The 17,896-nt window shown below is 40.4% G+C and overlaps 1 protein-coding gene across 1 annotated transcript in view; it reads left to right on the forward strand.

The window, feature by feature from the left end:
• Positions 1–4,510: 4,510 nt before the first annotated feature.
• LOC306861448 (NACHT, LRR and PYD domains-containing protein 3-like) overlaps positions 4,511–17,896 on the forward strand; it is a gene marked incomplete at its 3' end in the record, with an annotated part of 38,914 nt that continues 25,528 nt past the window's right edge. Inside the window, exons 1-5 of the mRNA XM_079403693.1 lie at positions 4,511–4,744; positions 6,139–6,420; positions 6,549–6,590; positions 8,015–9,809; positions 9,975–10,148. Of these exons, the coding sequence (XP_079259819.1) occupies positions 6,159–6,420; positions 6,549–6,590; positions 8,015–9,809; positions 9,975–10,148 (2,273 nt within the window). The 5' untranslated portion in view covers positions 4,511–4,744; positions 6,139–6,158. The remainder of the gene's footprint in view (positions 4,745–6,138; positions 6,421–6,548; positions 6,591–8,014; positions 9,810–9,974; positions 10,149–17,896) is intronic.

Raw genomic sequence — 17,896 nt, forward strand, 5'->3', positions numbered from 1 at the left:
TTCAGAATTGGAGGTGATGTAAAACAAGCCTTTCTTACTGTGTTTGTAGACTTATGTATTTGAATATGTTTCTGAACTTATGACTTGTACAATAACATAATTTTTTGAAGACAATAAATGTCAGTGAAGACCTGTGGACGATCCAAACTGAAAAACACAATCTTCAGCAGGACGGCTCTAGTTGTGGAGTCTTAATTTTGATGGTATGGATATTATTGATATATGTAATTGGGGTGAATGTGTGTTAATTTACACTTTACACTGACTCTTTGTAGTTTGCAGAGCTCAATCTCCAAGGTAGAAGTATCTGCGTTGCTCAAACAGATACAGAGGTCTCAGCCGCAAGAGTCAAAATTGCAGCTACTCTTCTGGAATACAAAGGTATCCATTAATTATCCGTATTACATGGCTTGGCTGAATTCCAATGTAGAATGCGGTCTGTTATTTCTCGATAACAGACCACTGCGAATTATAACAGACCGTTGCTATGAAAAACAGCGTGTTGCTATGGACGCAGCAGGATTCTAACCGTAGAGACGGAACGGACTATTTTCTTTAGCGGAAGCTATACAATCGTTTTTAAAACAATAAACTCCTTTTTAAATCGATATTTTGTGTCAAATTATTGATTTATTTGGTAGGTAGCCATGTAATAAGTGGGATAATGTATAGCGAGGTGGTTGTTATAGCAAATACAACACATTCAGGCTGATTCAAGATCCCTTCGCTTCGCGTCGGGCTCCCAATCAGCCTGTCGGGGTTGTATTTCGCTATAACAACTGCCTCGCTATACATTATCCCTTGCATGTCTGACTTGTCCTTTGACAAGAGACTATATTCAGGATAAATTGTGCTGAAGTCTTGCAGCAAATTTCTTTAAATTAACATTGCTTGTATTGCACTATTTTTGTTTTTCATTTAAGATGGTGTGGAAGATCTCTGTGTTTCCTGCAACATGTTGCAGTTTGATGCTTAAGAGGATTTCACAGAGATGGTTATAAGACAATAGGTTATATACTGACAAACTGGCAACTTTCACTATCCATCCACTCAGCTTTTTGTCTTTATCTGATGTAAATCAATTCTGATACACCCGACAATTGCAGAGTTGTCTGAGTATTTCTGCAGATGACAGGTCTCTGACTTAAACTGGAAGTCTGAGGTGTACGGAGTGAAAAGGAATGGTGAAAGTACGGTCCCCTGTGGTGCTCCTGTGTTGCTGACCACCTGGTTTGACACACAATCCTTCAGTCTCACAAACTGTGGTATGTTTGTCACCCCTTTATAAATTGTATTTTTATTAAAACAGGGGCTATCAAAACAGCATGCCCTTCACAAACACTGGTATGCTGTTTTGACAAAGTAGGCTAAATTGATATAAAACTCAACTTCCGGTATGCTATTCTGACAAAGTATGCTACATCGACAGAACACCGGTACCAATAATACCTATTTTCCTCCACTGGTCCTGTTTCAAGCGAGAAAGCACAGCAGCGTTATTGGGTTGCCCGGTTGCACTCGATGGCTTATGATGCTTTCATACCCCTTTCCTCACGACAGTACTCCACGCTGGGGGCTATAACAGAGGACTTGGGGCCTCTCCACACGACTGGCGAACACCCGCCACCGAATCCCACGGCTCTTCCTCCCGAGACACCAAAGCAGCATCAACCACCTGCGCCCTGCCAGAGGATCCACGGAGCTTCTCAATAGCCATCACCCGACGATTCATGACTGCTGGAGCCGCCCCCAAGTTCCCGACAAAAGTCGCTTGGATTCCTCAGTCCACTCAACAAAACAATTTCATCATGAGACAGTGTTCTCATTTTAACGACAATAAAGTTCAAAAACTCCATCCTCCACTATCACTTTCCCATCAGCTGTTTTATAGATGAAAATCTCAAATATTGTTCGAGAATACACAGGACCTCTAGCACGTACTACCGCACGGGCCGCCATGTTATCAAATCCAAAATTCAAGAAATGGGGGCAGAAAATATATATACTTACAGAATTTCTTGTAGTTAACCAATATCATGGAAGAGTGCCATTTTTTCTCTCCAAAAATCAGCATGATTACAAAGGAATTTTACAACCGTTCAATGAGCAAGAAGCAATATATATATACAGGGCCTAAAACTAACTTTCTGCCACACCTGCCAATGGCCGGTGACGTGATAAAATTTACCATGAAACTCTTTGCAAAAAGAGGCAGTTATTACTGCTACAATGAATAAACATATTTACAATGTTTTTAATTTGTTCTGCTACTCGTGTCTCTATTAAATGCATTTTCCCTCAATTTGACCTATTATTTATAGCCATTCAACATTGCAGTATAATTGAAAGCCATTATTTTTAACATTTAATAGGCTCTGAAATGTATTACAATTTTTAATTTAAGGGATTTTAAAACAATCTTCACAAATATGCATAAACTATACAGATTAATCTTTATTCAAGCTACAAAAGTTAATCAGCGACTGGAACAGGCCAATGATTTATCTTTTTCGTTTGTTCTTTGATTTATATCAATGACAGATTTCACCAGGTTTCACTTTAAAATCAGCGCTGTCTCTTTAAAACCTGATGCACATGACGCGGATTCAAATATCCGATTTTTTGCTCAACTCTTTACAGTCATTTAAAACTTTATAACTCATTTAAGGCTACGTTTACGAGGTAACTCTCCAAAACCACGTATTTTTGACATAATTGTGTGTGTTTTCGTCCGTTGAAGTGCTACTGGTGCGCTGTCTGAAGCGGCTTGGTGTATGTGTTCAGCCGAACGAGCAACATTTCAAACTTCACTGCACCCGCCAACTGGCGACTGACACTGTTACATTTACTCGCCAACGCAGATTTTTACTCGCATTTGGCGCTTGGCGAGTGTTCATTTTAGGTCCTTATCGCATTTACTTTTTTCCTATTTTAATTTTTGTTTTGAATGGTAAATACTGGTAAAATGTACCAACAATCACATTTAAAATATACTCTTTTTGATATACCATAAAAATAACAGGTAGCCCATCTGAATTATATAACAATTAGGCTATCCATCTCATAGTAGCCTAACAAAATTTCATTATCAGTAGAAGTGAAATCTTATTCTAGCCTTCAAATCAGATTTATTAACAGCAATTACAGAACATAACAGAATCCATTTGAACTTTTAACAACAGTTTAAATTTACTTACACAAACTAGCCTATTTAAAATAAATATTACATGTACACAAAAGTAAGATTTCGTAATATTTTTTAAATAAGTCTCATGCTCACCAAGGCTGCACTTATTTTAACAAAAATACAGCAAAAACAGCAATATTGTGAAATATAACCATTAAAATAAATATTTTCTATTTTAATGTAGGCCTATTTTAAAAAAAGTAATTTAAAATGCATCTGTGATCAAAGCTGAATTTTCAGCATCATTATTCCAGTCTTCAGTGTCACATAATCCTTCAGAAATAAATCTAATATAATTTGCTGCTCAGGAAACATTTTTGATTATTATTGCTGCTTCATATTTGTGTATAAATCATGATGCATTTTCAGAATTAATTTGATATATAGTAATAATGATATGTAATGCTCTTATGGTGCTCTTGATGAGGGTGGTGATGAGGTGCAGGTGCACGTGGTTAGAATTCAGGTGATGCCGATCGTGATAGTTGACTGGGTGGAGAGCCTGGCCGTGCTGTTACAATTATCATTTGGTGTCTGGACTATTGCTGGAACAGATAGTGCCTGTAATGATTGTAATGTGAAATATTATTTGTCAAAACAACTAAACTGGTCAATTTATGAGAGGATGACACTTTCAGTGAATATAAAATATTTTCTTGCACATCCAGAGAGTTTGTGCAGCTCAGATCTGCAGCTCTCTGGCATTATTTATTGATTCACATTATGTCATATATTATACAGCCATTCATCAACTACAACTGCAGAGCAACATGTCCCTTCTTTTTTTAGCCACAAACTCAGTAAGATCTGTAGTAAGGTCTGTAGTGGAGATAAGATGTGTTATTTTTAAACAATTCACTCAATTCCCAGCCCTTAAGTCTGTTTTGCTGTGTTGATGTTCAAAATATTTTTTTTTTATCAAAAAAATAAAAAAAAGCTTCATGATAAAATGTTAGCGCAGTATATTGTTATGACTGTTAGAGCAACACATTTGTGAACATGAGTGATTTATAAAATGTCAAATAATTATTAATCATTTACTAATAATATGATTGTTTCATGATTTACAAAAACATGTTTGGATGATTAAAACACTTGTGGCATGTTAACATATCACTTCTTAATCATCTACAAATGTACATTAATGTTTAAATGATTAGTTAATCATTAACAAAACACTTTTTAATTACTTATACCTAGTCATTATTATAAAGTGTTACCAGAAATGTGATATAAACTGTGTAGTCACGGTCACAACCAAACTGTAAAAAGTGTGACGATGATGTGGTGTTTTTTCTAGACAGATTTGGCAACCTTGCTAACAAAACGAAAGTGAAAGCAGATTGATGTACATGCAGTGTTCACACTTGACCATACGATTATTTTTTAATTTAAAACAAAAAACTGATCATCAAATTGTTTTCATAACTGGCTGATGTGCGAATATACATGTAAATAATTGGAAACCAAGGACACTTTGAGAACTTGTCTAGTAGCTGAACATTTTGATCAAAGCAAGTCTTCAGCTGTGGAGCACAAAGGCACTTCCTTATTAATGTAAGTAAGCATAAAATGCTAACTTCATCGTGAAATACTCAAGGAACATGATTAAATATGGACAAAGAGGGATTACAAGATCGTAACATGTTTCACTTTAATGTTCTGTAATCATGTTTTCAAACTTTTATATAACTGATATAATGATGATTTTAAAGTAGCCTACTGTTGTTACCCCATTGGTTGTTTTACACTGTAAGTAATATGAAATATAAAATGTATTTCAGTCATAATGTTACTCATGCATTGCCTTTCTTAATTAATATAAGGAGAATATATCACCTTTATGTTCTTTGTGTAACTGTGAATCAGAAACATTTCTACGTTTATTTTCCTCTTGCAACTACTCAAAATGAATATGTGCTTCTAGAAACATTTCAACACAAAGTGCATTTCATAAAATAATTACAATAGATACACCCATGATATTGGTTTGGATTATAACATTTTATTATTTAGTATTTAATTTAGTATTTTCTGTTGTTGATGACACTATAAAATTGTTACTTTTCTAAGAGAAATTTAATCTGCATAAAAAGGCATCAAACACAGTTTTATTTTTTTGGTATGTACTTTTGGCTATGACTCCGTGATCAAGCTGACATGTAACATGAAGTGAGGACTACATCTCTTCTATTTAAAGGACGTTAATATAGCAGTGTTATAATTTATGCTGAACTTGACTTTATATAAGCTACAGGTTTGTACCTAACCAGAAGAAACGCAGGTTTATTATTGTACGAGACATAGGCAATAAGTATAAATAACAATTAGATGCCATTTACACTTAGTGAAAATAGCATATTGAGGTAACACTTTACTTAAAGCCTTCATGTATAATGCGTTATAAAGTATTATTAAAGGGTTTAATCAGAAAGCAACAGACTTCTCAAAAAAGTTTCAATGCCATTTTCTATTCATCTTACCTCCATATAATGCTGTTAAAGTAGTGTTTAATAAGCAGTGAGAATTATTCCCTGAAGTGTTACCTCATCAACAAATAAATTTGCTTAAAATTGGAAACCAGTATCAACCCATTTGTTCTTGAAATGGCGTAATCATCCATGAGAAATCATGATTGGTGCATTTCTGTTTTTCAGTGTTGTTTTGGCTCAATTTTTTCACTCAATGGTTTGTCAGATATGCTGTTTGTGGGTCTGTTGATGGCAGACGGTGATTCTCCACATGGTTTACTCTCATCTCGAGTCTGAAAAATCGGTTTAATTAGTTTTCTTAAATTGTTCTGGTTTAAGTTATGAAGAAAACATGCTTAAAACAACTGATTATTCATACGTCTCTATTCACAGCTTCATAATCCAAATAAGATTTGAGCACTTAGGTCCACATGTTAAGAGTTGAAGTACTTCAGATGTTTTCTTTATCTTGACCTGCAGCCGTGGGTTGGTGAAGGACAATGGCGTCTTTTAAAGAGCTGCTCGTGGACTCACTGAAGGAGCTGGTAGAAGCTGAACTGAAGGAGTTTCAGTGGCACTTAGTGAATTTATATCTTGAGCATTTCTCAAGGTCTGAATTGGAAAAGGCGGATAGATTTGACACAGTAGATATGATGGTAAAATGTTTTGGACCAGAAGAAGCTGTGAAGGTCATGGTGGACATTCTGAGAAAGATGAACCAAAATGATCTGGCTGAACATTTGGAGAATGACTGCAAGCAAGGTAATTTCACTGTGACTGTAACATGATTAAATATTTACAAGTGAAACCTCTTTTCCTTTTTGCTCTGCTTATGTGTTTTTGAGATAAATGTTTCCCAGTGAGTAATTCTCGCTTTCTCTCTCTCACAGTTCAGACTGACGGCAATATGAAGACATCTGTCCCTGTTGGAGGTAATTCACAACATATCTGGAGTAAATATAAATCACTGTCTGTAAATGGAAAAAAAAGAGAAACTTTCACAATTTCAGGGCCAGTCACATCAGCAGCAGATTTTATACCGATATATAGAATAGAACAGTGTGTCCCCAGTGATACCCAGTTTACAATGGTCTAAAAGTCTTAATTAAACATCTCATAATGGGATTAAACTGTTTATTAAAGTTAACCAATAGGTGGCACCGTCACCAAATTGATTCAGTATCATCGACACATGATTACAATCACACATGCTAAGGTTCATTTAACCCCCTGGGGTTGAAGCCCGCACTGCTGCGTTCCGTCTCGTATTTTCATTATGACCGCAAAAATAACTTCTATAAAAATAACATTTTTGATTGTACAGGTAAGAATAAGGTATCGTTTGAAACTGCAAAGTGTCTACTTTTATTTGTGTATAGTCATAATAACAAGAAAACAATGTGCTTTTGTAAAATAAAGAAAATAATCAGGGTGCGTTCTCCGCCGTCTCGGCCTCTGTCATCTCTCTTCACAGAGACGTAAATAAAACAAGATGAATCTCCACGAATACTCGCCTCAAAGACATGAGAAATATATGTATAGAAAGATTGAAATGTCTTTTAAATGAAGTAAATCACATCCAAAACAAATATTCTCAGATAAATTAATCCGTATGAAACCAGTTTTCCTGTCTCAAAGTACACTTTGGCCTTAAGATTACTTGCATCTGTTATTGTGTTATTGTGACATAACTTGTACACATTTTACTAGTTAAGACATTTCCCAAACCATAATTCCTGACTACATGTATGAAATCAAGTGAAACATTTTGAAATATGTAATTTCATTACCTAAATATCTCACAACGCCAGGATGTTTGTTTAATGTTTTATAAATCAGCCGCGCCAGTACCACGGCATGTTTCAGAAGCGGCTCTCCGCACCACTTTGCTAAAGTCTATTTTTGATAGAACTGCCATGTATGTACAAGTATACATTCAGTACAGTAGCAAGTGAGTGTCAATTTAGAATAATAAAAAAATAAAAAATCAAAGCTTAATTTGTCATACATATTTTGTGGCCCCTCAACTGATGTGGAAAACCTGATGTAGCCCTCGGGTCAAAAGTTTGCGCACCCCTGTGCTAGGTCATGTGGAAACAATTAATCAGTTTTTAGTAACACTGGCCAGCATGGCCTAAAGATGATCTCAATCAATACAACAAGTGATCTGGAAAGAACATAAACATATTCAGAAATTGTAAAATTGAAACCCAAGTTATGGATGGACTGGTGTTTTCAGCAGTATGAATTTAATCTGTCTGAATCAGTTACTAATAAGGATAATCATGCTGATATGAAAAAATGTGTCAAATCTGTTAATGCTTTTTTTTTGTCTATTATATGTTTTTAATTATAGAGCTGCAAAACGTCTTGAAAACTCACAAAAACAACATGAAGAGAAAGGCTAAATATATTTTTGAGGGCAACAAAGAAAATGATACAGATCTCAAGGCTGTTTACACAGAGCTGTTCATCACAGAGGGAGATATGGAAGATGTCAATCAGGAACATGAGATTCTGAAGATTGATGATGTTTTCAAGAGCAAAAAAACACATGACAAACCAATCAAATGCAATGATATATTAACTGAACTGAGGAAAAACAACGAGGAGAAGATTGTGCTGACCAAGGGAGTCGCTGGCATTGGAAAAACTGTCTCTGTGCACAAGTTCATCCTGGACTGGTCAGAAGGAAACAGCAATCAGGATATAGACTGTGTGTTCCTGCTTCCATTCAGAGAGATCAATGTGATTAAAGACAAAGAGGTCAATCTCTGTGAGTTTCTGCTGAAATTTTATCCTGAATTTAAGGACCTGGCGAAGTTATATAAGCGATGTAAGCTAGCATTTATATTTGATGGACTTGATGAGAGTCGATTGCCATTGAACTTTAAAAGCAAAACATTGAACACTGTTGAAGAAAGAGCATCTGTAGATGTGCTGTTTACAAGTCTGGTCAAAGGGACTCTGCTTCCATCAGCTCTTGTCTGGGTGACATCACGACCAGCAGCAGCCAATCAGATTCCTCCTCGGTGTGTGGGTTTGTTCACAGAGGTGCGAGGATTCACTGACCAACAGAAGGAGGAGTACTTCAGAAAGAGAATCACAGATGAGAGTCTGGCCTCCAGAATCATCTCACACATTAAGATGTCCCGTAGTCTCTATATCATGTGCCACATTCCTGTGTTCTGCTGGATTACAGCCACGGTACTTCAGGATATTCTCATTGAGAACAATGCAGAGAACATCAGCATAACACTCACTGAAATGTACATTCACTTCCTGCGGATACAGATGAACATGAAGAGTCAGAAGTATGATGAAGAAAGAGAATGTTCAGAGCACTTACAATTAAATAGAGAGATGATTTTGAAGTTAGCCAAGCTAGCATTTAAACAGCTGAAGAAGGAAAACATTGTCTTCTATGAGAAAGATCTCAAAGATTGTGGTATTAATGTGTGTCAAGACACTGAGTTCACAGGAATGATCGCTGAGATCTTTAAGAAGGAAGTTGGACTTTATAAGACAAAGGTCTTCTGCTTTGTGCATCTGAGTGTTCAAGAGTTTCTTGCTGCAGTGCATGTGTTTGTCTGTTACCTGAACAAGAACATGAAAGAGCTTCGGTTTTTCATTGAAGATTCACAAACTACAGTCATACAAAAGCTCACATTCTTTTTTAGAAAAGTCACATTTCATGACTTAACAAAGAAAGCCACTGATAAAGCAATGCAGAGTAAGAGAGGACATCTGGACCTGTTCCTACGATTTCTGATGGGCATTTCACTGGAATCCAGTCAAAATCTGCTCAAAGGCCTGATCACACACACCGAAGACACCACAGAGAGCATCAGGTATATAACTGAATACATTAAACGAGTACAAAACAAGAATATCACAGATGAAGCTTCAGTCAACCTATTCTACTGCTTACTTGAGCTCAAAGATCATTCATTATATGAGGAAATCCAGAGTTACCTCAATTCAGATGAACATCCAGGAAGAAGTCTCTCATCTTCAATGTGCACAGTGCTGACCTGCGTCCTGCTGATGTCAGAGAAGGTGCTGGATGAGTTCAACCCAAAGAGGTTTGCGTCGTCATCGTCAAACTACACAAGACTCATTCCAGCTGTAAGATGCTGCAGAAAAGCCCTGTAAGTAATTTCACTGACTGCTGATCAATCAAACGTTTTGTTCTACTTCTCTAAACAATTAAATGTCAGTGAAATATTTCCCCTGATTATGAAGAGCACAATATGTTTTTGCAGAAAAACTGAACATCAGAAAATAATTTGGCTAAAAACATTCTGTTTTGGCAGATTTGACAGCTGTGATTTTGATGAAAGATGCTGTGAAACTGTGTCTTCTGCTCTACAATCATCAAACTCCCATCTGACAGAGCTGGACCTGAGTAACAATGACCTGAAGGATTCAGGAGTGAAGCTGATTTGTGTTGGACTGAAGAGTCCACACTGTCAACTGAACATACTGAGGTTTGACTTTCACTTTCACTGAATCACTATGTTCAAATATGTGGATAAATAGATGTTTCGTAACTATAGCTAGCAGACATTTTTCCTGTCTATATTGTAGTTTGATTGTATCAGTGGTATTTTCTCCAAGAACATAAGGCATGCAATGCCTACTCAAAAAACCTGACAGGAAAATAGTCAGGGTTCCCAACCATCCTGGATAACCTAGAATAATGACTTCTTTCAACAGTTTGTTTAAAAAAACTTTCATGTTCATTTAAAAACATGTTCCCATCCTTATGCATTTAATTATTACAATACTTTTATAAATCCTCAGTTCTGAGAATCATATTATTCTTGGCTCCTGCCTCATTTCAATAGTGTGAGCGACTGTGACCGGATCATTGAGACTTGAATTGAACTGGATCAGTTTGATTCATGAACAATTTGCTGCAGTGTTGAGCACAAATGCACTGAGGAATTATTGGCTTAACCCTCAGGAGTTGACCCTGAGGCTTTTATCAGGCCTTGGAGATGTTGTGACATTTGTATTTACTTAAGTTACTTGTGACATTTTAATGGATAAAGTGGTAACACTTTATAATAAGTATACAGTAATAAAGTATTTACAAATTATTTGCAAACTATAGTTAGTCAATAGTTTATAAACTGTTGTTAATACATTAATAGACTATATACAAACAGTGAGTTCTTTATTCATTGTGACTAATTAACTGGGGTCTGAGGGTGTTTTGGGGCCCTGGATAAATTTTGACATGCCCTGACATTAGTGCTTTTTTCAGTTGCTTATGAACATATAAATGGCTAAAATCGAATAACACTGTAATCAGCACGAACTGGACTACAATAATATGTGAGGAGCATGTATGTACATGACTGAGTTTTTGAGAAAGCAATGTTTATGCGTGGTTAGTGAAAAACTAAAAAAAATTAAATAACTTGAATAAGGCCATAAAACACACATAGAACATTTGTTCACAATACTTTTGAGAACTGGATCTTGTAGTCTACAGCTTTTGCTTCAAAATGATGTGAAAATGATCTTGTATTTTCTAAGTCCCTTTTTGTATAGAAAGCCTGTATGCAAGGAGGCGTGAATGATCATGAATAATAGTGTGATTCACACCTGGGAAGACAAAGGTCTGCATAAGATGGACAAAGATGGTGACAGTATATATACAGTATATAGGCTACATTACAAGTCAAAAGTTTTTAAACAGCAATATTTGTCATTTTTAAAGAAGTCTCTTCAGCTCACCAAACCTGCATTTATTTGATCCAAACTACATCAAAACAGTAATATTTTGAAATATGTTTACTATTTAAAATAACGGTTTTCTATTTAAATATATTATAAAATAAAAAAATTTTTATTTCAAAGCTGAATTTTTAGCATCATTACTCCAGTCTTCAGTGTCACATGATCCTTCAGAAATCACTCTAATATTGTGATTTGCTGCTCAAAAACAATTATTATTATTACTACTATTGTTATTATTGCTATTATTATTGTTGTTGTTGAAAACAGCTGAGTATAATTTTTTCAGGTTTCTTTGATGAATAGTACGTTCAGAAGAACAGCATTATCCTGAAATGGAAATTGTTTTTAACAAATGTCTTTATCTTCACTTTTGATCCATTTAAAGCTAAATAAAAGTATTAATTTCTATAATTTCTTAACCCCTCCCCACTAAAATAAGAAAATAAATAAGAAACTATATTATTGCATTAGCAATATTGCCCATGTGATTTTATATCATAGATGCGCACATGCTTTGTACAGTACAAAAACGACATTGTATACCTGAGAAACTAAATTATTATTGTTAAAGCACATGTTTGGAACAGATATTTGCAGACAGAGTATTTCACAATAATGACTGGTCTAAACATTCTTAGACATTGCTTTTATATCGTCTAAACAATACTTTTATATAGTATTGTTTATAGAACATAAAACCATCCTCAACCCGTACGACATTTAGATGGAATGAAAGGTTGCCTATCATAGTTCAAAATATTGCACTCTATTTCACACATTTTAGTCTGGAATTATAGTTTGGGAAAAGTCCAACTAATAAATACATTGAAGTTTGTGTCACAACAACACATTATCTAATGCAAATAAGAAACATTACTTACTCCGCATTAAAGATCTCCTGCGCTGGCCTACGTCTTCTGAGGTAAAAGCAAGGCCTTTTCTTCTCAGTGTCTTCTTCCAAAACCTAAAAGTATCTGAGATGAACATGTTGCTGCTTTGTTTACGGTGATGTGGGCGTTTTCATGTTGCGCGTCTCACATGGAGATTTGTAATATCAATAGCGCAAACAGCACGTGGGCATGCTCTTAATTAGTGATAATGAGTTTAGAAAAACTGAACTTGTCGTTGGTTTCATATGGATTTGTCACGAATCAGGCCTCTGTGGCTCTTTCCGATCACCACCAGAGGGCACCCTCACCCGAGTATTAGCTCTCCACGTGCGTCTGACATTTGAGCGTTTACCCTGATTGTTCATTCTGTGTATGATCCTGGACTGCCTTGACACTTGTGATTCTCTGCCGCCTGCCCCTTTGTTGTTTGATCTGTTCCTGACCTGTTCCCTGCCTGCTGCCTGCCCTGACCCTAGCCTGGTAACTCTTATGATTCTGGTTCTCTGTGATATTCCTGGCTTCAGACTAAGCCAGGATTAGGCCATAGTTTAATTAGGACATTTAAGTAATTTTTATAAACATGCTTAGAAAAAAAACATTACTGGAGTGTATCTTGAGACAAAACAAAGGCACTGACATATTTTAAGATCAGTCAGTGCAAGTTTATTTCAGTTGAAACAGCTAAGACTTACATTTTAGTCCTGGACTAGGCTTAAGCCTTTTCTGTGAAACCGGGGAAGAGTGTTTTAAGTTTACACACATTTAGATTGAATATGCCACTCTCATGACCAGTCTGACCAGTCAAATGCCAAATGCACAATAATCTAAATAAATTGAAAAATAAAAACTGAAATGAAATGAAAATGAAGTTTTGATTGCGGCATTATATTTACATCTGCTCATGTTGCGTCATATTTCTTTTTATGCGTTTTTACAGTGTTGTTTAGTGTCTACAGAGTTTATCACATGGCAACCATATCTTGTACTTGCCTAAAAAGATGGGTTTATGACGTACATAGTTAAAAGATTACATTTGCATTAGGCTACTTCTAGGCTTACCCTGCAGTCGGTCTATCCTCCTGGAAATGCTTAGTTGTTAATGTAATGATGACTGAACCTGTGTTTTATCATAAAATTATGTCAAAAATAAATAACTGTTGCAATAGTACAAAACAACTAACTTTTTCACAAAACAATGGCAATGTACAGTGAAAGAATTTCAAGATTTACAAGTTATTAATATTACAAATAATTGCAACCATATTTCAAAATATTTTGATATGAAAATTCAAAGATTTTTCTATTAATATATTAGTCTGCATTTGCCTATTTTGACAAATTATATCTTTCTCCCATCCACCGTTATGGTTCCTCTTCAGGAACTCGAGCTGCGTCTGGAGATGCTTTGGGGAACGCCTTCAGCGTGACCGGCTCTGAATACCAATAAAGTCTGTCCAATGGATAGGAGGGACGTCACGGGCGAGGTGACGTAATGACCAGCTGGTATAAAAGCATGTGCGGTGAAACCGGCGTCAGTTTTCTGTCATTCAGCTAGCGCTCTGTGTTTCTGTCAGTCTTATTTACTGTTGTCTGTCTTTAGCTATGTCTAAAAGAGCCAGTTTAAGGCTAGGAATGTGGGAGAAGTGCAATACGAGCTGTGTGTTCCTCCCTGCAAATGTTTTTTGTGTGTGAGGGATACACACAGCTTGTGTGTGTTTGCTTGGGAGCGGGACACGCGGAGGCAGCTCTCGAGCGGGCTGATTGCCCGTACTGCGGGGGCCTTCCTCTGCGTGTGCTTCGCTCCCGAAAGGCCCTCTTCTCCGAGGAGGGCTCTTTCATTGGCGTTACCTGCAGCGCTGGCCCCGCTTCCGCTGAGGCGGAGAGGGGACGGCGCTCGTGGGGTTCGCATCAGGATCTGATGGAGAGATCGGAGACGAGCGAGTCTCTATCTCCATCCTCACCTGTCAGATCCCGTGACCGCTCCTCAAGATCAGAAGCCCGCCTTGCGGATACTTCCCCTTGGACAGCAGTCTCTGCGTTTTTCGTGTCTTCCTCCGAGGAGGGTGATCTGGGAAGTGTCGAGCATGTTGCACCCACTCTGTCACCCCAATATGAGGAGCTCGTGCTGCAGCCAAGTTGAGTAAAAAATAAAAAGGCTTGACTGGCCGGCCCGAGTGTCCGGTCTAACTGCAGGAAGGCAAGTTAGATAGCGTTTTTTTCGGTTTCAGACTTCACCTCCACATCGGAGCCTGCCTTTTTCCCCCGACCTCCACACTGAGGTGTCGAGGTCGTGGGGAAAACCTTTCTCGGCCCGCCTCTTCGTCCTGTCATCTGATTACTACGGTTATGTGATGGGGACGAGTGAGCGCGGTTACAGAGCGATGCCGCGTGTGGAACAGATGCTTGCGAGCTATCTGTTTCCTGACGCGGCGTCATGGGCAGCGGGTCAGGCTGGCTCATGTCTGCACGCCATGGCGATGCTGCGGGCATGCCAGGCTGACCTGCTCTTAGAGTTAGATGAGGGCGAGGGATTTTCTGCGGAGGACATTTTTTGAACTCCGCAGAACCGCTGTTTTGCACCAAGGAGACCGCCCGTGTCATTGGGCGGTCTATGGCAGCCCTGGTGGCGGCGGAGAGGCATCTTTGGTCGACCCTGTCAGATATTAAAGACCGCGACAGGGTCTTCCTTTTGGACGCCCCGCTGTCGCCTTCCGGCCATTTCGGTGACGCTGTTGACAGGGAGACAGGCGGCGGCGTTCCAGCGGTTTTCTGGCGGCACGTGCTGGCTCTTCACATAGGGAGGCGCAGTAAGAGAGTGTTGACGCCTGTGTGCCTCCGCGCAAGCGGGGTGGTAAGAGGGGTGCGCGGTTGAAGACCTCCCAGCCTAAGCAGGATCTGCGGACCGTGCTTCAGGCGAAGAGGTTTTCGGCCAAGAAGCCCTGATGGTGATGGACCGGGGCTTATGAGGGTGGCCCCTGCTGGGGTAGAGCGACGATCACCGCAGCGTACGGTGATCGTCGCCCCCAGCACCCTCAGGAGATCGATCTGCTAACCCTGCCACATATGGTGTTCCAGGGCACAGCGGTCTCCAGTGAGCACTCAGTTTCTTCCGCCCGGGACCGTAGCGGAGCTGGGATGCTGGGATGCTCTCTGATTACACCAGAGGCCAGTCTCGACAGACTGGTTCCCTTAGTAGACTATTTCTCAGCGTGGAAACTACTACCAAATGTGTCTCGATGGGTCCTGCGCACTGTAGAGAGAGGCTACAGAATCCAGTTCAATTCTCGTCCGCCTCAATTCAACGGGGTGAATTCCACGTTAGTGGGCCCCAAGCAGGCTCTGGTAATGGAACAAGAGGTAGATAGTCTCTTAAGGAGGGAAGCCATCGAGGTGTTCCTCCTCACGAAAGAGAGTCCGGGTTCTACAGCCGGTACTTCATAGTTCCAAGGAGGATGGAGGATTGCGTCCCATTTCAGATCTGCATCTTTTGAACCACTCAGTCAACAGACTGAAGTTCAAGATGCTCAGGTAAGTATCTCAGATCAAGTCTGAGGACTGGTTTGTCACGTAGCTCTAAAAGATGCATACTTCCACGTCGCCATCCTTCCCACTCACAGGAAGTTCCTGAGGTTTGCTTTCGGGGGCAAAGCTTACCAATATCGGGTACTTCCCTTCGGCCTAGCACTCTCACCCCGCACTTTTACAAAGTGTGTGGACGCCGCGTTAGCTCCGCTGCGGCTACGGGGCGTCCGATTACTCAATTACATCGACGATTGGTTGATTCTCGCTCAATCAGAGCGGAGGGCGGCTCAACATCAAGATGTTGTTCTCGCCCATATGAAAGTGCTGGGGTTAAGACTGAACGCCAAGAAAAGTGTTCTTTCTCCATTACAGAGAACCACTTATCTTGGTGTGGTGTGGGATTCGACCACGATGCAGGCACGTATGTCCCCTGCTCGGATCGAGTTAATCCTCACGGAGGTCGGGAGAGTGAAAGAAGGCCAGTCACTCACTGTAAAGCAGTTTCAGAGACTGCTGGGTCTGATGGCAGCTGCGTCCAACGTGTTACCTATTGGCCTGCTGTACATGAGACCCCTACAGTGGTGGCTCAAGACCAAGGGGTTCTCCCCCAGGGGAAACCCGCTTCGCATGATCAAGGTCACGCGGCAGTGCCTACGTGCCTTGGACATGTGGAGACAACCTTGGTTCTTGTCCCAGGGCCCGGTGCTGGGAGCTCCGTGTCACCGTGTAACGCTAGCGACGGACGCATGCCTCACCGGTTGGGGAGCAGTCATGAGTGGCCGCCCTGACCACAGTCTGTGGAGAGGTCATCATCTCGCCTGGCACATAAACAGGCTCGAGATGCTGGCCGTGTTTCAAGGCTCTGAAATACTTTCTTCCAGACCTAAGAGGTTGCCAACAAGGAGAGCTCGGCCTCATAGCCCACACAAGGATCTGGTGTTCCAGCCTGTACAGGGGGCGCGACCGCAGACCTCCTTATTGGTCGAGCTGGCATTGCTCACCTCAACTTTGAGGGTCACCTTTGAGCATGCTGCTCCCTCCCGCCTCTCCTGTTGGTCGAGCTGGCATTGTTCCCCTCAACTTAGAGGGTCACCTTGAGCATGCCGCTCCCTTCTGAGCGTCTGAGTTAGCATCTCAATGTGGGAGCAGACACCCTGTCGAGGCAAGGGCTGTTATCCAGGGAATGGATGCTTCACACCGAAGTGGTGAAGCAGATCTGGAGAGTGTTTGGCCAGGCTCAGGTGGACCTCTTCGCTACTCAGACAGCGCAATGTCCCCTCTGGTACTCTCTACGTCATCCAGCTCCGCTCCAGTACGCCACAGCTTGTCGTGCTGCAGACCTTTAGTCCTCCTCCCTTTCGGGAGTCTGACCAGCAAAAGCTAAATCGTATGTGTTCACTGAGCTGCCATGTGGAGAAGGGCGGACCAGTTGCTTGTCTGCTACGGTCCCCCTAAGAGAGGTCTTCCTGCTTCCAAGCAGACCCTCAGTCGGTGGATTGTGGATGCCATTCAGATGGCCTATGAGTCTTCTGACCTCCCCTCGCCGATGGGAGTCAAGGCTCATTCCACGAGGAGTGTGGCGGCCTCCAAGTCCTTTCCCTATCCAGGACATCTGCAATGCTGCGGGATGGTGTACGCCCCTGACCTTTGTCAGGTTTTAAGGGCTGGACATGCGAGCCACTCCAGGCTCTTCCGTTCTCTCTCCCTAGCTGTGCTCCGTATGGATACACACAGGGCAGGGACTCGGAAGTCTGGTGCCGTGGGTATCTCGTCCCCAAAGCGTCTCCTGACGCAGCTCGAGTTCCTGAACAGGAACGTCTTAGGTTACGTATGTAACCTCAGTTCCTCGAAGGAACGAGACGCTGCGTTGCGAGGCCACACTTCCAGCATCCCTGCCAGCGCTTGCTTCATTCTAGAAGTTGACGCCAGTTTCACCGCACGTGCTTTTATACCAGCTGGTCATTACGTCACCTCGCCCGTGACGTCCCTCCCATCCATTGGACAGATTTCATTGGTATTCAGAGCCGGTCACGCTGAAGGCTTTCCACAAAGCGTCTCCTGACGCAGCGTCTCGT

The sequence above is a fragment of the Barbus barbus genome (genome assembly GCF_936440315.1).
Source record: "Barbus barbus genome assembly, chromosome: 42".
In the NCBI taxonomy this organism is placed as follows: Eukaryota; Metazoa; Chordata; class Actinopteri; order Cypriniformes; family Cyprinidae; genus Barbus; species Barbus barbus.